At 51.4% G+C, this 18,425-nt stretch overlaps 1 protein-coding gene across 1 annotated transcript in view; it reads right to left on the bottom strand.

Annotated features, from left to right (window-relative positions):
- Positions 1–18,425, bottom strand: part of LOC140411509 (dynein axonemal heavy chain 6-like) — a 1,703,852-nt gene that overhangs the window by 1,336,642 nt on the left and 348,785 nt on the right. The window contains exon 10 of the mRNA XM_072500595.1: positions 12,230–12,368. Within this exon, the coding sequence (XP_072356696.1) occupies positions 12,230–12,368 (139 nt within the window). The remainder of the gene's footprint in view (positions 1–12,229; positions 12,369–18,425) is intronic.

Genomic DNA, 18,425 nt, shown 5'->3' on the forward strand with positions numbered 1-18,425 from the left:
TGACTGCTTGGAGACAGTGGAGTGGTCCATGTTTAAGAACTCAGCGACCAACCTAAATGAGGTGGGGCGGCACAGGAGCACAACAGTGCTAACACTGTTGCTTCACAGCACCAGGGACCTTAATTTGATTCCTGGATTGGATGACTATCAATGTGGAGTTTGCACGATCTCCCCAAGTCTGCGTGGGATTCCTCTGGGTGCTCCAGTTTCCTCCAAGTCCTGAAAGACATGCTTGTTAGGTGAATTGGACATCTGAATTCTCCCTGTGACCCGAACAGATGCCAGAATGTGGCGACTGGGGCTTTTCAGAGTAACTTCATTGCAATGTTAACGTAAGCCTACTTGTGACACTAATAATGATGATTATTATTATTACGAGTATGCCACCACCATAACAGACTTCACCAGCAAGTGTGTAGAAGACTGCACGTCAAAGAAGGAAGTGCATACATTCCCCAACCAGAAACCATGGCTAAATTAGGAGATTGACTCCCGACTGGAGGCCAGGTCTGAGGCATTCAAGACAGGCGACCCTGACGTATACAAGAAATCCAGGTTCGACCTCCGCAAAGTCATCAGGGATGCCAAGAGACAATATCAGACTAAGCTAGAGTCACAAGCTCCCGTCACGGACTCCCGGCAGTTGTGGCAAGGCTTAAACAACACAACGGGCTACAAAGCAAAGCCGAGTAGAATCTCTGGCAGCAGCGCACCCCTCCCCGATGAACGCAATGCATTCTATGCTTGGTTCGAGCAGGAAACCATCAAAACATTGACAACTGCTCCAGTAGCCCCAGACACACCCATACCCACCGTCACAGCTTCCGAAGTCAGATCGGCCTTCCTGAAAGTGAATCCTCGGAAGGCGACGGATCCTAACGGGGTCCCTGGTCGTGCACTCAGAGCCTGCACAGACCAGCTGGCAGATGTGTTCGCCGACATCTTTAACCTGTCCCTACTCTGCTCCAGGTCCCCATCGGTTTCAAGAAGACCACCATCACACCGGTACCAAAGCAGAACCAGGCAACTTGCCTCAATGACTACCGTCCTGTGGCCCTGACATCGATCATCGTGAAGTGCTTCGAGAGGTTGGTCATGATGCTCGGGCTGTATTCTCCGTTTCAGCGGCTAAATGCTGGCTTGAACGGAGAATTCGTATGAGTTCTACAACTGAATAATCGGTGAGGAAGGATAGATGTTGGGAAAGATGTGTGTCCCTGTGTGGTAAGCTCTCCCCAGAAGGCCCAGAGGATGGAGTGCGAATAACATGGTAGATGGGAGGTGGTGTTGTTAAAGTCTCCATGAGAGAATGAGAATTGATATGTAAGGCTTGGATACAAATAGGATGGTGTGAGATCCATGAAGAGAGCGTATTTGAGTACATAATGCCTTGATGAAGGTTTAATATTGGAGGGAGTTGAAGGATGATTCACCCTGGTGGAGCAGATGCAATCATTTATCCTTTTCCTGCACTGGATGGTGTTCCTGGCACGGCTGCCAGCCATGCTCACCTGCTCTGCGACAGCCTCCCAGGCAGGAGACCTAAAGTTGGTGTATATCTTGGAGTCATCCCGAAGATACAGGACAGGCCTGTGCACCCTCACTCCTATGATCAAGATCATGATCGAATTCCTAGTGGGTGAAGCATGGTGCTGCCTTCTTCGTGAGGCTGCAAGCCTTGTTCTGCTGGTTGCCAGACATCTGTGATGGTCTCCTGAAGACAGGTGGGCTGGAGCGAGTTGGACTGGAATTTAAATATGGCACCAAACAATTGACTGGGGGCAGCACGGTAGCATTCTGGATAGCACAATTGCTGCACAGCTCCAGGGTCACAGGTTTGATTCCAGCTTTGGTCACTGTCTGTGTGGAGTCTGTACATCCTCCCCGTGTGTGCGTGGGTTTCCTCCGGGTGCTCCGGTTTCCTCCCACAGCCCAAAGATGTGCAGGTTAGGTGGATTGGCCTTGATAAATTGCCCTTAGTGTCCAAAATTGCCCTTAGTGTTGGGTGGGGTTACTGGGTTATGGGGATAGGGTGGAGGTGTTGACCTTGGGTAGGGTGCTCTTTCCAAGAGCCGGTGCAGACTCGATGGGCCGAAGGGCCACCTTCTGCACTGTAAATTCTATGATAAACTATGAAAGACCCCACCATCTGATGGTGGTTGGACGAAGCAGCTTCCGGCCCGTCAGGTGATTCAGTCCAATACTCTCATGTGCACAATTAATAAGCTTCCAAGCTCACAATTGGGCAGGAGGTTGCTCATTCTGGCTGAAACCCCCACACTTCATCTCATAAATTCCACCAGTAGAGTTGGGATCTCCAGCTTGACATGGACTGTGCAGGGAGCCATGAGGGTTTGAGGAGGGAAGGGTGACTAATGGCATGTGTGCCTACAACCTGCTCGCGTGCTCCTGTTGTCAATTTGTGTACAGAGATGGAGGAAACTCCAGGCCAGGTATTCAGAAATTTCCTCTTGACATATATCGTTTTGATCATTCACTGAATTTTAAACCCATGACAAATCCCTTGATTATAAACGGTTCCATAATTGTTCATTCTCCCCTCGGTATGATTCTCTGAAGTAATTCTTGGGAGCAGAGTAACCTGAGACTAATGTGCAGCTCAAACTGTGCGTCAGTAAATAACCATCATGCAGTGACTCGTTATGAGCTGAATGCTCTGATGATTAAGTGAGTAGAGGAAGCAGATTTAACAGAACTTTCAAAAGGGAATTTGTGAAGTGACGGGGAACATTTGTAGGGGTTTGGGAAACAGCAGGACAATTAGATAAATTGGTTAGCTCTTTCAAAGATGGGATTCTGAGCAAAATGACATCCTTCCAGCTGTATGATTTGATGTTTCCACAGTGAATTTATAGGCAGAACGTTACAGCGCCCTGCGAGTGACTGTAGATGGGAGGGCCGATACAATTTTGCAGGAGGTTTTCCCACTAACTACACATCTGGCCCTGACGGCCCAGCTGCCTCACCCCAATTTCGGCCCTCAATCATGGGCCACTTCCTTTTTTTTGAATTTGGAACAGGGACGGGAGGGAGGCCCAGGAGGTTGGCCTGCTCCTGCTCTGGGGGGAAGGGGGATGGAGATATTTCCCTCATGAGCTCTCTTTGTCACTTGGGAGACCCCACAAGGTCTGTCCCACCAAGGTGCACCCTCTACTCATCCACCCCCAACATCAGCCGGTGAAACATGGCCCCCAAACTGCTTGCCCCCCACTCTCCCTATTCCCCCAAGACCTCCATTCTGGGTGCTGCCAAGAGTCCCCCAGTTACCGGCACCCTGCGCTCCAAGTTCTTTGTTCTGTGGCACAGGATCTACTCTCAGCAGTGGCCACCTCTCCCAGTGCTTCAATGCAGCTCCATTGGAATCATTCAGCATGATGACCAATCCACCCTGGAGTCCATCGCGTTTTGCTATGATAGATCTCTGGGGCTGGATTCGCTGGTCGCCGATGCCAAAATCGCACTCGCCGATCGGCCGGAGAATCAAAGTCCCCTCCAAAGCGCGGGCGACAGTTTGACAGCCTCAGGACATTGACTGAGGCCCGCCCCCCGATGCTGCACCCCCAACCGGGCAAGTTCCCGACCGCATCGGTCGCGTGTGGTACTGTAAATTTTATGATTTATGTAAATTCTATGAACCTTCGCTGCACTCCCTCCATAGTAAGAACATCCTTCGTCAGATGTAGGGATTAATTCTCCGCCCTCATTGCGCTCTCACTCAAGCGAAACAAAGCCGCTCCCATAGGCGAAATCAGTATATCGCCGTAATATGGCGAGAAACCGATTATCACCACTTAAGCCCCATTTACATGCAATAGACGAGAACCACCCCATATCCAACGGCCTCCCAGTGCTCGGTGGGGGATGGGGACACTTGGCTGGGGGTGGGGGTCCCTCCGCAGGGGTGGGTCGCCATGAGAGGGTAGAGGGGAGGTGCTGGGGGGCAACCATTGGCGGCACCACCATACCAGCCTCTGGATCGTTTACCCGTTCCAGGGGCAACTCTTGTCGCTGCCCATCTGCCCCACCGACCACCCATAACCCCCACCGAGTGCTGAGACCTCTGACGGTATGGCTGATGGCTATCGCCAATAAGTAATTGGCAATCATGGTTAACTGAGCACTTCACACAACCCAAGTAGATCCCCATGGGTGGAGTCATGTGGGAGTCATTGCCAAGCATCCCAATCACACCCTGGTGCATGGACACTGTGCGGGTCAACACCACACACACAGCAGCCAACATCCGAACACCCAGGGCAGGGGGTGGGCACGGGAGCAATAGGTCAGAAGGTGAGAGCATTGAGGGAGAACTAGGGAATAGGGACAGTGGGGCTCTGAGGCAGAGCAGACAGGGAGAAGTTGCTGAACATAGCGGGTCTGGTGGCCTGAAGTGCATATGTTTTAATGCAAGAAGTATTACGGGTAAGGCAGATGAACTTAGAGCATGGATTAGTACTTGGAACTATGATGTTGTTGCCATTACAGAAACCTGGTTGAGGGAAGGGCAGGATTGGCAGCTAAACGTTCCAGGATTTAGATGTTTCAGGCGGGATAGAGGGGGATGTAAAAGGGGAGGCGGAGTTGCGCTACTGGTTAGGGAGAATATCACAGCTGTACTGCGGGAGGACACCTCAGAGGGCAGTGAGGCTATATGGGTAGAGATCAGGAATAGGAAGGGTGCAGTCACAATGTTGGGGGTTTACTACAGGCCTCCCAACAGCCAGCGGGAGATAGAGGAGCAGATAGGTAGACAGATTTTGGAAAAGAGTAAAAACAACAGGGTTGTGGTGATGGGAGACTTCAACTTCCCCAATATTGACTGGGACTCACTTAGTGCCAGGGGCTTAGAAGGGGCGGAGTTTGTAAGGAGCATCCAGGAGGGCTTCTTAAAACAATATGTAGACAGTCCAACTAGGGAAGGGGCGGTACTGGACCTGGTATTGGGGAATGAGCCCGGCCAGGTGGTAGATGTTTCAGTAGGGGAGCATTTCGGTAACAGTGACCACAATTCAATAAGTTTTAAAGTACTGGTGGACAAGGATAAGAGTGGTCCTAGGATGAATGTGCTAAATTGGGGGAAGGCTAATTATAACAATATTAGGCGGGAACTGAAGAACATAGATTGGGGGCGGATGTTTGAGGCAAATCAACATCTGACATGTGGGAGGCTTTCAAGTGGCAGTTGAAAGGAATTCAGGACCGGCATGTTCCTGTGAGGAAGAAGGATAAATACGGCAATTTTCGGGAACCTTGGATAACGAGAGATATTGTAGGCCACGTCAAAAAGAAAAAGGAGGCATTTGTCAGGGCTAAAAGGCTGGGAACAGACGAAGCCTGTGTGGGATATAAGGAAAGAAGGAAGGAACTTAAGCAAGGAGTCAGGAGGGCTAGAAGGGGTCACGAAAAGTCATTGGCAAATAGGGTTAAGGAAAATCCCAAGGCTTTTTACACGTACATAAAAAGCAAGAGGGTAGCCAGGGAAAGGGTTGGCCCACTGAAGGATAGGCAAGGGAATCTATGTGTGGAGCCAGAGGAAATGGGCGAGGTACTAAATGAATACTTTGCATCAGTATTCACCAAAGAGAAGAAATTGGTAGATGTTGAGTCTGGAGAACGGTGTGTAGATAGCCTGGGTCACATTGAGATCCAAAAAGACGAAGTGTTGGGTGTCTTAAAAAATATTAAGGTAGATAAGTCCCCAGGGCCTGATGGGATCTACCCCAGAATACTGAAGGAGGCTGGAGAGGAAATTGCTGAGGCCTTGACAGAAATCTTTGGATCCTCACTGTCTTCAGGGGATGTCCCGGAGGACTGGAGAATAGCCAATGTTGTTCCTCTGTTTAAGAAGGGTAGCAAGGATAATCCAGGGAACTACAGGCCGGTGAGCCTTACTTCAGTGGTAGATCATAGATCATAGATCATAGAATTTACAGTGCAGAAGGAGGCCATTCGGCCCATCGAGTATGTACCAGCTCTTGGAAAGAGCACCCCACCCAAGGTCAACACCTCCACCCTATCCCCATAACCCAGTAACCCCACCCAACACTAAGGGCAATTTTGGACACGAAGGGCATGGCCAATCCACCTAACCTGCACATCTTTGGACTGTGGGAGGAAACTGGAGCACCCGGAGGAAACCCACGCACACACGGGGAGGATGTGCAAACTCCGCACAGACAGTGACCCATGCCGGAATCGAACCTGGGACCCTGGAGCTGTGAAGCAATTGTGCTATCCACAATGCTACCGTGCTGCCCAGGGAAATTACTGGAGGGAAATTACTGGAGAGAATTCTTCGAGACAGGATCTACTCTCATTTGGAAGCAAATGGACGTATTAGTGAGAGGCAGCATGGTTTTGTGAAGGGGAGGTTGTGTCTCACTGACTTGATAGAGTTTTTCGAGGAGGTCACTAAGATGATTGATGCAGGTAGGGCAGTGGATGTTGTCTATATGGACTTCAGTAAGGCCTTTGACAAGGTCCCTCATGGTAGACTAGTACAAAAGGTGAAGTCACACGGGATCAGGGGAGAGCTGGCAAGGTGGATACAGAACTGGCTAGGTCATAGAAGGCAGAGAGTAGCAATGGAAGGATGCTTTTCTAATTGGAGGGCTGTGACCAGTGGTGTTCCACAAGAATCAGTGCTGGGACCTTTGCTGTTTGTAGTATATATAAATGATTTGGAGGAAAATGTAACTGGTCTGATTAGTAAGTTTGCAGACGACACAAAGGTTGGTAGAATTGCGGATAGCGATGAGGACTGTCAGAGGATACAGCAGGATTTAGATTGTTTGGAGACTTGGGCGGAGAGATGGCAGATGGAGTTTAATCCGGACAAATGTGAGGTAATGCATTTTGGAAGGTCAAATGCAGGTAGGGAATATACAGTGAATGGTAGAACCCTCAAGAGTATTGAAAGTCAAAGAGATCTAGGAGTACAGGTCCACAGGTCACTGAAAGGGGCAACACAGGTGGAGAAGGTAGTCAAGAAGGCATCCGGCATGCTTGCCTTCATTGGCCGGGGCACTGAGTATAAGAATTGGCAAGTCATGTTGCAGCTGTATTGAACCTTAGTTAGGCCACACTTGGAGTATAGTGTTCAATTCTGGTCGCCACACTACCAGAAGGATGTGGTGGCTTTAGAGAGGGTGCAGAAGAGATTTACCAGAATGTTGCCTGGTATGGAGGGCATTAGCTATGAGGAGCGGTTGAATAAATTCTGTTTGTTCTCACTGGAACGAAGGAGGTTGAGGGGCGACCTGATAGAGGTCTACAAAATTATGAGGGGCATAGACAGAGTGGATAGTCAGAGGCTTTTCCCCGGGGTAGAGGGGTCAATTACTAGGGGGCATAGGTTTAAGGTGAGAGGGGCAAGGTTTAGAGTAGATGTACGAGGCAAGTTTTTTACGCAGAGGGTAGTGGGTGCCTGGAACTCGCTACCTGAGGAGGTGGTGGAAGCAGGGACGATAGTGACATTTAAGGGGCATCTTGACAAATACATGAATAGGATGGGAATAGAGGGATACGGACCCAGGAAGTGTAGAAGATTGTAGTTTAGTCGGGCAGCATGGTCGGCACGGGCTTGGAGGGCCGAAGGGCCTGTTCCTGTGCTGTACATTTCTTTGTTATTTGTTGTTCTTTGAGACACAGCTCCGGGGACATGTCCACGGCTGGAGGGTGGGTGAATGCCACCGGGAGGAAGAGATGCCTGGAGAGATGGGCATAGGATTTTGAGGTCAGCCTCCAGAGCGGGACACTAATTGTGCACAAAGGTGTTTATTGGGGTTTTATTCCCCACCCTCCCGATGGTTCTGCCCCCTCCCCCCACCCCCAGACCCCTCACCTCCCGTGGCCTTCGATGCCCCAGCGGGCGTCCTCTGGGAGATCTGAGGTGGGAGCACCTGAGCTCACTTGCCAGCGGCTCATGCACAGCCGTGCCATCCTGTCTTACATGCTGGCTGTGAGACGTGGCCTCATCAGAGGGGTGGAACTCAGCTTTGACAGCCCTGGTGGTTCCCCATGGCCCACACCATCGTATCAACACCCTCAGTGAGGCTGTTCAGTGATTGGGCCATGCCCTTCAGGGCTGTGCCTCGGTCATGGATATCTGAGAGCGAGACATGTCCCGCAGAACCTCATCAAGGTCAGCCCGGTACTGGGTGACACCCCCCAGCGAAGCGGACATTCTGCCGAGATCTTCAGCCATGGCCATCATTAACAGCATGACGCATTCACTAATGGTGCTGACATAATGCACCCGGCTCTCCGCTGCAGTTGCCACCCGAGCAGTGTTGGCCTTGCAGCCGCACATTGCCGGCAACATCTCCTGCTCAGCTAGCCTCTGCGACTCCTCCAAGTGGCTATGGATCTGCTGGATTGACGCTGATATCACCCTCTGAATGTTCCCGGCTGTACCCTAACGTCTCCATCAGCTCTGGAATGACCTCTTCCACAGGCTCAGCATCAGGCTGGGACCCAGCTGGGCCCTGGGATCCAGTAGACCTCCAACTGCTGTCTCGCCTGGGGGTTCCTGCCTCCACCTGATGTATAATCAGCAGTTCTGTGGTGCTCACCAGATTGTGCCCCAGAAACCTTACCACTAACATTTCCCACCGAGGTGCGTGTATCTGCGCTGGTGGAGGGTGGGGATGACAGCAGTGACACGACTCAAAGGGACTTGTCCTCCGAGGTTGTCTCATGGGAGACAGAAGAGGGTACTGCCGGGTTGGGCCAACGGCTGGAGGATCTGCGGGAGAATGGACATGTGGTCAGTTGGAGGGATGGGTCAGTCAATAAGGCAATAACAATTCACATTTGATCGGTTCTCCAGGTGGCGGCCGGCGGTTCCTCTGCTCTGCGTTAGTTACCGCCCTGTCCTCAGTCACACCAATCATCTCCGGGGCACGCTCCTCAAAGGTGCTGAGGATCCTGATGTCTGGCACACAAACGCCAGTCTGAGCCCTCTCCTGCTGATTGTAGTAGACACAGAGGGGGTATTGTTAGCCACACACGTGGTACACAATGGTGGAGGCGAGGCGTAAAGGAAGGGTTGGGAGGTTGAAGGGAGATGGGGGAGTGCGCGCTCCCATGGTGCAAAAAAGTCTGGGGGGGGGGGCATTGGTGTCATCAGAGGGGTGGAACTTGGAGGGCTGTTGCCCACCATCGCCACTCCATGGGATGGGACTGGGTTGGCACACGGCACCCATCCTCCCGGTCATCGCCCATTGGGCCCTGGGGTTCTCCTGGGGTGGAGGGGCAGCCAGTTCGAGCCTCGGCTGCCCCTGCACCATGTGGCTCTGCCAGCCTTGGCGGTTTCCCAATGTCTGCACCATGGTGTCCATGCCGTCGGCGATGCTCCTCGGTGACTGAGACACATCCCCCAATGACCGGCCATGCTCTGCAACACCTGAGACTGAGACAGGTTCCGCAGCGCATCGGCCATGCCCATATGAAGGCCAACATACCATTTGCCCTCTTTACTGCCTGCTGTAGCTGCGCGCTTACTTTCAGCGACTGGTGCACGAGGACACCAAGGTCTCTCTGAGTATCCACCTCTCTCAATTTACACCCATTCAAATAATAATCTGCCGTCCTATTTTTGCTACTGAATATCCTCACATTTATCCACATTATACTGCCTCTCCCATGCATGTGAAGTTATCCACTTCAGTAGCTGAGGGCCCCCACCCCCCTCTGAGCACTGGGGTGGCAAGCCCAGCGCCCCCGGACTCTTTGCCTGTAGGCACAGATGGCTACTCACCTCCTCAGCTCCCCACAGAAGCCCTTCCATCAGGTTCACATTTTCCAAAAGGAGTACTAATCGTCACCAGCGTGAGCACTTGCTGGGGAAGGCTTTGTTGGATATGGGTGGCTCTCGTTAATTGTATGGGAATGGGGCTTCAGTGGTGATAATTGGTTTCTCACCACGCTACGGCTAGATCCCAATTTCGCCGACAGGAGCGGGCTGGTTGCATTGCAAACTGTTTGGCGCTTGGCGCGAATCTCCTTTTTGGCCTCTCCCGCTGTTCACTGGCCTTGTTACGCTTGAGCGAAAGCGCAACAATAATAATAATGATAATAATAATCGCTTATTGTCACAAGTAGGCTTCAATGAAGTTACTGTGAAAAGTTCCTAGGCGCCACATACCGCCACCTGTTCGGGGAGGCCGGTACGGGAATTGAACCCGCGCTGCTGATCTTGTTCTGCTTCACAAGGCAGCTGTTTAGCCCATGTAGCCACTTAAAATGGCTAACTCCCAATTTAAAATGGCAAACGGCAAAGGCTGATGGGAAGTCAGCCAACAGGACACAAACAAGCAGCTGCAGGTTGGCTGTGTATTTACCTCTGGAAAGGCCAGACAAGATCAATACCAGCAACCATCAGCATAACAAAACACCAGCCATCTGCATACTAATGAGCAATCCCCGGGAACAATGAGCAACATTTAGACACATAAAGCCAAACCAGACTCTTCGGCGCCAGCAGAAGCCGACACAAAAGGAGGTGAACGACCACCTCAGGACCGCCCATTGATCAGGGGACCGCTCCAGCATTGGAGAAAATCGAACCAAGCGATTGGGACAAAGTCCAATCACTTGGGACCAGGTACAGGGTCCGCCCCGAAAAGCGGGAAGCCCCTGAGGACTATAAGAATTGAGCTCCAAGTTCAAGTCACTCTCTTCTCCACCGCTTCTCCAACTCTTCACTCTTCAGCAGCTGGTCAGAACTGTAAGTCTTAATTCAACGCTCGCTACGAGATAGGCGCTCCTAGCTATCAATCTGTACCAACTTCGAATCCCGCAGGCTCAGAACCCGAACGAAAGGCCATTCGTTTCCCTGACCTGGTGGGCCAGTTCCAAGTTAAGTATAGGCCTGTTCATAGATAGAATTTACAGTGCAGAAGGAGGCCATTCGGCCCATCGAGTCTGCACTGGCTCCAGGAAAGAGCACCCTACCCAAGGTCAACACCTCCACCCTATCCCCATAACCCAGTAACCCCACCCAACACCAAGGGCAATTTTGGACACTAAGGGCAATTTATCATGGCCAATCCACCTAACCTGCACATCTTTGGATTGTGGGAGGAAACCGGAGCACCCGGAGGAAACCCACGCACACACGGGGAGGATGTGCAGACTCCCCACAGACAGTGACCCAAGCCAGAATAGAACCTGGGACCCTGGAGCTGTGAAGCAATTGTGCTATCCATAATGCTACCGTGCTGCCCAGTGCTGTTAGTTGTAAGAAGTAGCTTAGACGTAGAATTTATGCATGAGTAGTGATTACTGTGTATAATAAATGTGCTTTGATTTAAATCTTACTAAGCGGTGTATTGGATTATTGATCATTACTCGGACTTGAACCACGTGGCGGTATCATAAAGATACCTGGCGACTCAAGAGCAAAGGTGATAAAACAGAGCAATTAAACTAAGGCAAAAGTTAGCAACACCCACTGGGCTAAGAATCACACCCATGACCTCTTAGTCAGTCCAATCTGAGTACAAGGTTGAAAAACAAAAGGGAACCCAAGATGTGCATTTACTTCGCACCTTCCATGACCTCAGAACATACCAAAGTGATTTATAGCCAGTGAAGCAGTTTTGAAATGTAGTGGATGTGGTAATGTCAGAAAGATACAACTAATTTACATATAGCAAGATCCCAGAAACAGATAGTCTGTTTTAGTGAGGTTGGTTGAGAGATAAATGTTTACAAGTACACTTGGGCAAATTCCCCTGCTTTTCTTCCTAATGATAATATAATAATAATCTTTATTGTCACAAGTATGCTTACATTAACACTGCAATGAAGTTACTGTGAAAATCCCCCAGTCGCCACATTCCGGCGCCTGTCCGGGTCACAGAGGGAGAATTCAGAATGTCCAATTCACCTAACAATCACGTCTTTCGGGACTTGTGGGAGGAAACCGGAGCACCCGGAGGAAAGCCACGCAGACACGGGGAGAACGTGCAGACTCCGCACAGACGGTGACACAAGCCGGGAATCGAACCTGGGACTCTGGCGCTGTGAAGCAACAGTGCCTAATCACTGTGCTACTGTGCCACCCATCTCTTCTGAATGTCAGTACCACTGCCACTGCAGTACACCCTCAATGCTGGGAACATCAGCCCGGACTTTCTGTCGAAGTGTCTAGAAGTGAGCTTCTAACTCAAAGGCAAGATCAGGATAAAATTAGCAGGGGTACCTTGATAAAGGAAATGGCATTCTCTCCGTTTCCCAGGCCTTCATTGCTGCAGCTGGCATCTTCACACAAAGCACGAATGTGATATAAACAGTGCCGAAAGATATCATCGGCAAAAAACAGCTGCTTTAGCAATATCGTCCTGGCAAGAGAAAACAGAATCAATAAGAGAGGTGAAAGAGTAAAGACAAAGAGAGAAGACTTTTCAGAGGCCAGGGCTGAGGCAAAATGGAAGCTTTACTTTCAATCTCCCCTGTGAGGAGAGCTCTTCTTCAAAGTTACAATGTTTAATGTCCTCATGTTGAAATCCCTCCATGGTCTCACTGTATTTCTGTGGCCTCTTGCCCTTCCCGGTTTTCGTCTGGTATTCCCTCCCTACAATCCTACCTGTCTCCTCAGCAACAATAACATAATTTATAAAGCATATTTAAAGTAATGAGACAACCTTGGCACCACTACTCACAAAACTGTCTTTGAGCATCTACACGATTCTTCAGCCAGAGTTGATGTCTGCAAAATCCACAGGATGCCAAAGTTTGCACCCACCATTGCCTCCCTCATATGTAATCAATAACCAAGAGGAACAGGAATGGGGGGAGTATTCAGCCTTGCCACCCTCCTGTGTTGCCACTGAAGGAATCTGCAGTGCCAGTGCTGGTCATGGCACAGCTGCTGTAAGGCTTTGAAGATCATAGTATCATAGAATTTACAGTGCAGAAGGAGGCCATTCGGCCCATCGAGTCTGCACCGGCCCTTGGAAAGAGCACCCTACTTAAGCCCCACACCTCCACCCTATCCCCTTTATCCCCGTAACCCAATAACCCCACCCAACATTTGTGAACACTAAGGGCAATTTACCAGGGCCAATCCACCTAACCTGCACATCTTTGGACTGTGGGAGGAAACCGGAGCACCCGGAGGAAACCCACGCAGACACGGGGAGAACATGCAGACTCTGCAGACAGTGACCCAAGCCGGGAATCGAACCCAGGACCCTGGAGCTGTGAAGCAACTGTGCTAACCACTGTGCTACCGTGCTGCCCACGGTGTTACCATGTCACGATGTTAATATAATTCTCTGGGATGCCGTACAACCTTGTGACACATCAGAGTGACTGCTAATGGATGCTATTAAATACCCTCTTGAAAAGTTCATAACAAGTGGCTTCTTATACTCTAGACTCTGCTCTATGATATTCCTAAGTGCAAAGATCTGCTCGCAGCATGATCTGCCAGCCCAGAAACCTGGCCGTTCTTCACAAAGGGTACTGTCTATTTTTCCTTTCGATCATTGAGGATCAAGGCCTTGTCAGGTATTAGCTCAAGGCCTTGTCAGGCACCAATAGCAGTGTTATGCTCCACCAGTTCTTGCAGTCACTGAGACTCCCTTTCATTGCCAGCTTGATGATTACCCCCTTCCCCCAGTCATCCGGTACATCCTCCGCAGTCCAGATCTTGCTGAACAGGTAAGTGAGCTCTGGATAAAATCAAATTACTGCGGATGCTGGAATCTGAAACGAAAGAGAAAATGCTGGAAAATCTCAGCAGGTCTGGCAGCATCTGTAAGGAGAGAAAAGAGCTAACGTTTCGAGTCCGATGACTCTTTGTCAAAGCTAACAGACAGAGAAAGTGGGGAATATTTATACTGTGGAGTGAGAATGAAAGATGAGTCATAGCCACAGAAACCCAGGGAAACGGGGTGCGAATGACCACAGAAACCAAGGGGAAAGAGTGCTAACGGCAGTCCCCAGAGAGGACAAAAGATGTGAAAGGTCAAACAGTAGAGAAACTAACATCAGAGGATGAACTGTAGATGTGGGGGGAGGGGAAGGGGAGCAAAGAGGAGAAAGGTGAAGGAAAGGGGATTAGATTGGGGGGAATTAAATGTATATTAAGAAAGAAAGAAATGGTAAAAGACAGTTGAAATGAAATGGGCTGAAAACAAATGGGTCGAGGTGGGGCTGATCATCTGAAGTTGTTGAATTCGATGTTCAGGCCGGAAGGCTGTAGTGTGCCTAACCGGAGGATGAGATGTTGTTCCTCCAGTTTGCTTTGCGCTTCACTGGAATATTGCAGCAGGCCAAAAACAGACATGTGGGCATGGGAGCAGGGGGCGATATTCTCCACCCCCGCGCCGAAGTGCCCACGGCGTCGTGAACGCCGCATCCCGGCCCTATCCCGACCGATTCAGGGCCCGATAATGAGCTAGGAGCGGGGCTGCGTCATCTAGACGCGCCAGGCCTTGTCGCTGCGTAAAGGGGGCGCCGCATACATGACGCGGCCGGCGCCGCATAACTGGCGTCACCCACACATGCGCGAGTTGGCCGGCGCCAACCCGCGCATGTGTGGTTGCCGTCCTCTCCGAGTCCGTCCCGCAAGAAGATGGCAGACGGATCTTGCGGGGCCGCAGAAGGAAGGAGGTCCTCCTTCAGAGAGGACGGCCCGACGATCGGTGGGCACCGATCGCGGGCCATCCCACATTTGAGGTACCCCCGGTGCAGGATTCCCCCCCCCCCCCCCCGCAGGCCGCCCCTCCCCCCCCCCCCCCCCCCCAGCGTTCCCGTGCTGTTCCCGACAGCAGCGACCAGGGCCGAGATTCTCCGACCCCCCGCCGGGTTGGAGAATCGCCGGGGGCTGGCATGAATCCCGCCCCCGCCGGTTGCCGAAGTCTCCGGCACCGGAGATTCGGCGGGGGCGGGAATCGCGCCGCGCCGGTTGGCGGGCCCCCCCGCTCGATTCTCCGGCCCGGATGGGCCGAAGTCCCGCCACTAAAATGCCTGTCCCGCCGGCGTAAATTAAACCACCTACCTTACCGGCGGGACAAGGCGGCGCGGGCGGGCTCCGGGGTCCTGGGGGGAGCGTGGGGCGATCTGGCCCGGGGGGTGCCCCCACGGTGGCCTGGCCCGCGATCGGGGTCCACCGATCCGCGGGCGGGCCTGTGCCGTGGGGACACTCTTTCCCTTCCGCCTCCGCCACGGTCTCCACCATGGCGGAGGCAGAAGAGGCTCCCTCCACTGCGCATGCGCGGGAAGCTGTCATCGGCCGCTGATGCTCCCGCGCATGCGCCGCCCGGAGATGTCATTTCCGCGCCAGCTGGCGGGGCACCAAAGGCCTTTTCCGCCAGTTGGCGGGGCGGAAATTCGTCCGGCGCCGACCTAGCCCCTCAAGGTTGGGGCTCGGCCCCCAAAGATGCGGAGCATTCCGCACCTTTGGGGCGGCGCGATGCCCGTCTGATTTGCGCCATTTTGGGCGACAGTCGGCGGACATCGCGCCGTTTCCGGAGAATTTCGCCCTAGGTGTGGACGCGCCGGGGGGAACCCGCCGTTTTGGCCTGGCCGCTCAGCCCATCCGGGCCTGAGAATAGCGGGGGAGCCGGAGAATCGCCATTTTGGGTGTCTCCGGCGATTCTCCGGCCTGCAGCCCGCGCGGAACTCGACGGGGCCGTTCCCGCCGCTTGGGAGAATCGCGGGAGGGCGTCGGACCGACGTCGCGGGAAATTTTGGCGGCCCAGGCGATTCTCCCAACTGGAGCGGGAGTGGAGAATCTCGCCCAGGGTCTTTTGTTAAAATGGCAAGCAACAGGAAGGTCATTTAAAATGAGTGAGCTCTGTTTGTGTTCTTGTCATGTTTCAATAACTGCTGGTATCCCAACAATTCTAGATGCCTTGTTGTTCTTCAGGCTCTTAATGGCCTTTGGGCCTCTGATATAGCAATTTCTCCTCAACTGCTGAGATACAATGCTGTCATCGAGCTCGAATTTGGAGCTGATCCTTGTCTGTCAATAGCGTCCTATCAGCCTTAATGAAGAGATTGCCAATATGATTCCCCTTTTTGTAGCGTTTACTTCAAAACAAAATGAAATGAAAATCGCTTATTGTCACAAGTAGGCTTCAAATGAAGTTACTGTGAAAAGCCCCTAGTCGCCACATTCCGGCGCCTGTTCGGGGAGGCTGGTACGGGAATTGAACCCGCGCTGGCTGGCCTGCCTTGGTCTTCTTTAAAAGCCAGCTATTTAGCCCTGTGCTAAACCAGCCGCTGTGTACAAAGGAGTGACCCTTTGTCCCTGTGACCCCTGGGTCAACACAAATCTGACCAAAAAATGTCACAGGTGAATTAACAGGCAAATCATATTTCAAATATAAGGGCAAATTTCACTTTAAATAGTCAACACAACGAAGATAAACCTTACTAAACCATCAGCATCATTATCACTGGCCACACTAAGGTGGCACGATATGGCTACACAGTTCCACAATACGCTATTATTTATTCATGCAGGATAGGTCATGAATCCTGTCTGTTAACAGCTTTCACCTTTGGGTTTCACAGGTGCAATTATCATCACATGACACACTTTTTAGACACCTCCAAGAACTGTCTTTTTTGCCAAACAGAAAAGTTGACTTCTTCCTGAGTTATTTTCTTCTCACAAGAATTCTCTGTGTTTATCTTTCAGCCTTTCTGGTTTCTTTCTGTGCCTGCACCATACCACCGTACACTGATGGCCTTCACCCTCCACTTCCCATGCTGGGAGCTCTCCCTTGTGTTTGTCGGTCTCCTATTGGGCCGAACAGCCGTGTAGTTTTTCTCTGAACTTGCTTCCTGTTCTGTTAGTAGCGTCTCTGGGTCAAGGGTCCAAGAAGATTTTCTTTTACACAGTGGCGGACTTTGTGGGTCCTTATGCTCATCGTCATTTCTGCCCCCAATGATGTCACATCCTTCCCCCCAATGGCATCAGGTCCCTCCCAACCGTGCCCACCCATACACCAAACAACGCAAAGGCGAAAGCCACAAAAATACACAAATGAATCATTACTTAACTGATTACAAAGACCAAAGAACACTACAGCACAGGAACAGGCCCTTCGGCCCTCCAAGCCTGTGCCGATCACATGTCCTATCTAGACCAACCGCCTGTATCCTTCTATACCCCGTCTGTCCATGTGCCTATCCAGATAAGACTTATCGGTCGCAAACGTATCTGCCTCAACCACCTCACTTGGCAGTGCATTCCAGGCCACCACCACCCTCTGTGTAAAAAACTCCCCCCGCACATCTCCACTGAACCTATCCCCCCTCACCTTGAACTTGTGCCCCATTGTCATTGTAATTTCCGCCCTGGGAAAAAGCCTCCAACTGTTCACCTTGTCTATACCCCGAATAAAATTCTATCAGGTTGCCCCCTCAGCCTCAGTCTCTCTCTGGAGAACAATCCCAGTTATTCAATCTCTCCTCATAGCTAATACCCTCCATACCAGGCAACATCCTGGTCAACCTTTTCTGTACTCTCTCCAAAGCCTCCACGTCCTTGTGGCAGTGCGGTGACCAGAATTGGACACAGTATTCCAAATGTGGCCTAACCAACGTTCTATATAATTGTAACATAATTTTCGAGCTTTTACACTCGATACTCCATCCTATGATGGCAAGCATGCCGTATGCTTTCCTTACCACCGTTTCCACCTATGCTGCCACTTTTAAGGATCTGTGGACCTGCACGCCCAGATCTCTCTGTGTCTCTATGCTACTGATGGTTCTGCCATTTATTTTATAGCTCCCGCCTGAATTGGATCTACCAAAATGCATCACCTCACATTTGTCCGGTGTGGTGAATGTATTCACCATAGTATAAGCTGTCTGTGTAGCACTGTGGCCCTATGGTAATGTGATCTCCTTACAGGTATTGTACTGGAACTTGGTTCCACCTCTGGCTCCGCCCCCTCAAACGGTGACCGGCTGCCTGGGGGCGGCGCTCATTTGTACAGCAGACACAGGCAAGTTCTTGGTTAATAAAGCCTGTGTTCACTCACTCTCAACGTCTTGCAGTGAATTAATGGTACATCAATTTATTAACCAAAGACATCACTACGGAAGCCGCTCTAAAGCCTGATAAACTGGAACTCGACGCACGAGCAGCAGAAGCTGAGGAAATCTTCTCCCACTGGCTCAGCTGTTTTGGGGCCTACCTCGACTCCTTCGAAGCGCCTCTCTCCGATACCCTCAAGCTGCGCATCCTCCACGGCCGGGTGAGCCACCGAATATCGGGTATGATTCAGGACGCGACCACGTACGAAGCGGCGGCCGCGATCCTAAAGAGACAGTTCTTGAAGCCAGTGGATGAAGTGTTCGTGCGGCACCTCCTCACTACCCGTCGTCAACATGCCGGGGAATCGCTAGACGAGTACCAAGAGAACCTGACG

This window comes from Scyliorhinus torazame, chromosome 4, assembly GCF_047496885.1.
Source record: "Scyliorhinus torazame isolate Kashiwa2021f chromosome 4, sScyTor2.1, whole genome shotgun sequence".
In the NCBI taxonomy this organism is placed as follows: domain Eukaryota; kingdom Metazoa; phylum Chordata; class Chondrichthyes; order Carcharhiniformes; family Scyliorhinidae; genus Scyliorhinus; species Scyliorhinus torazame.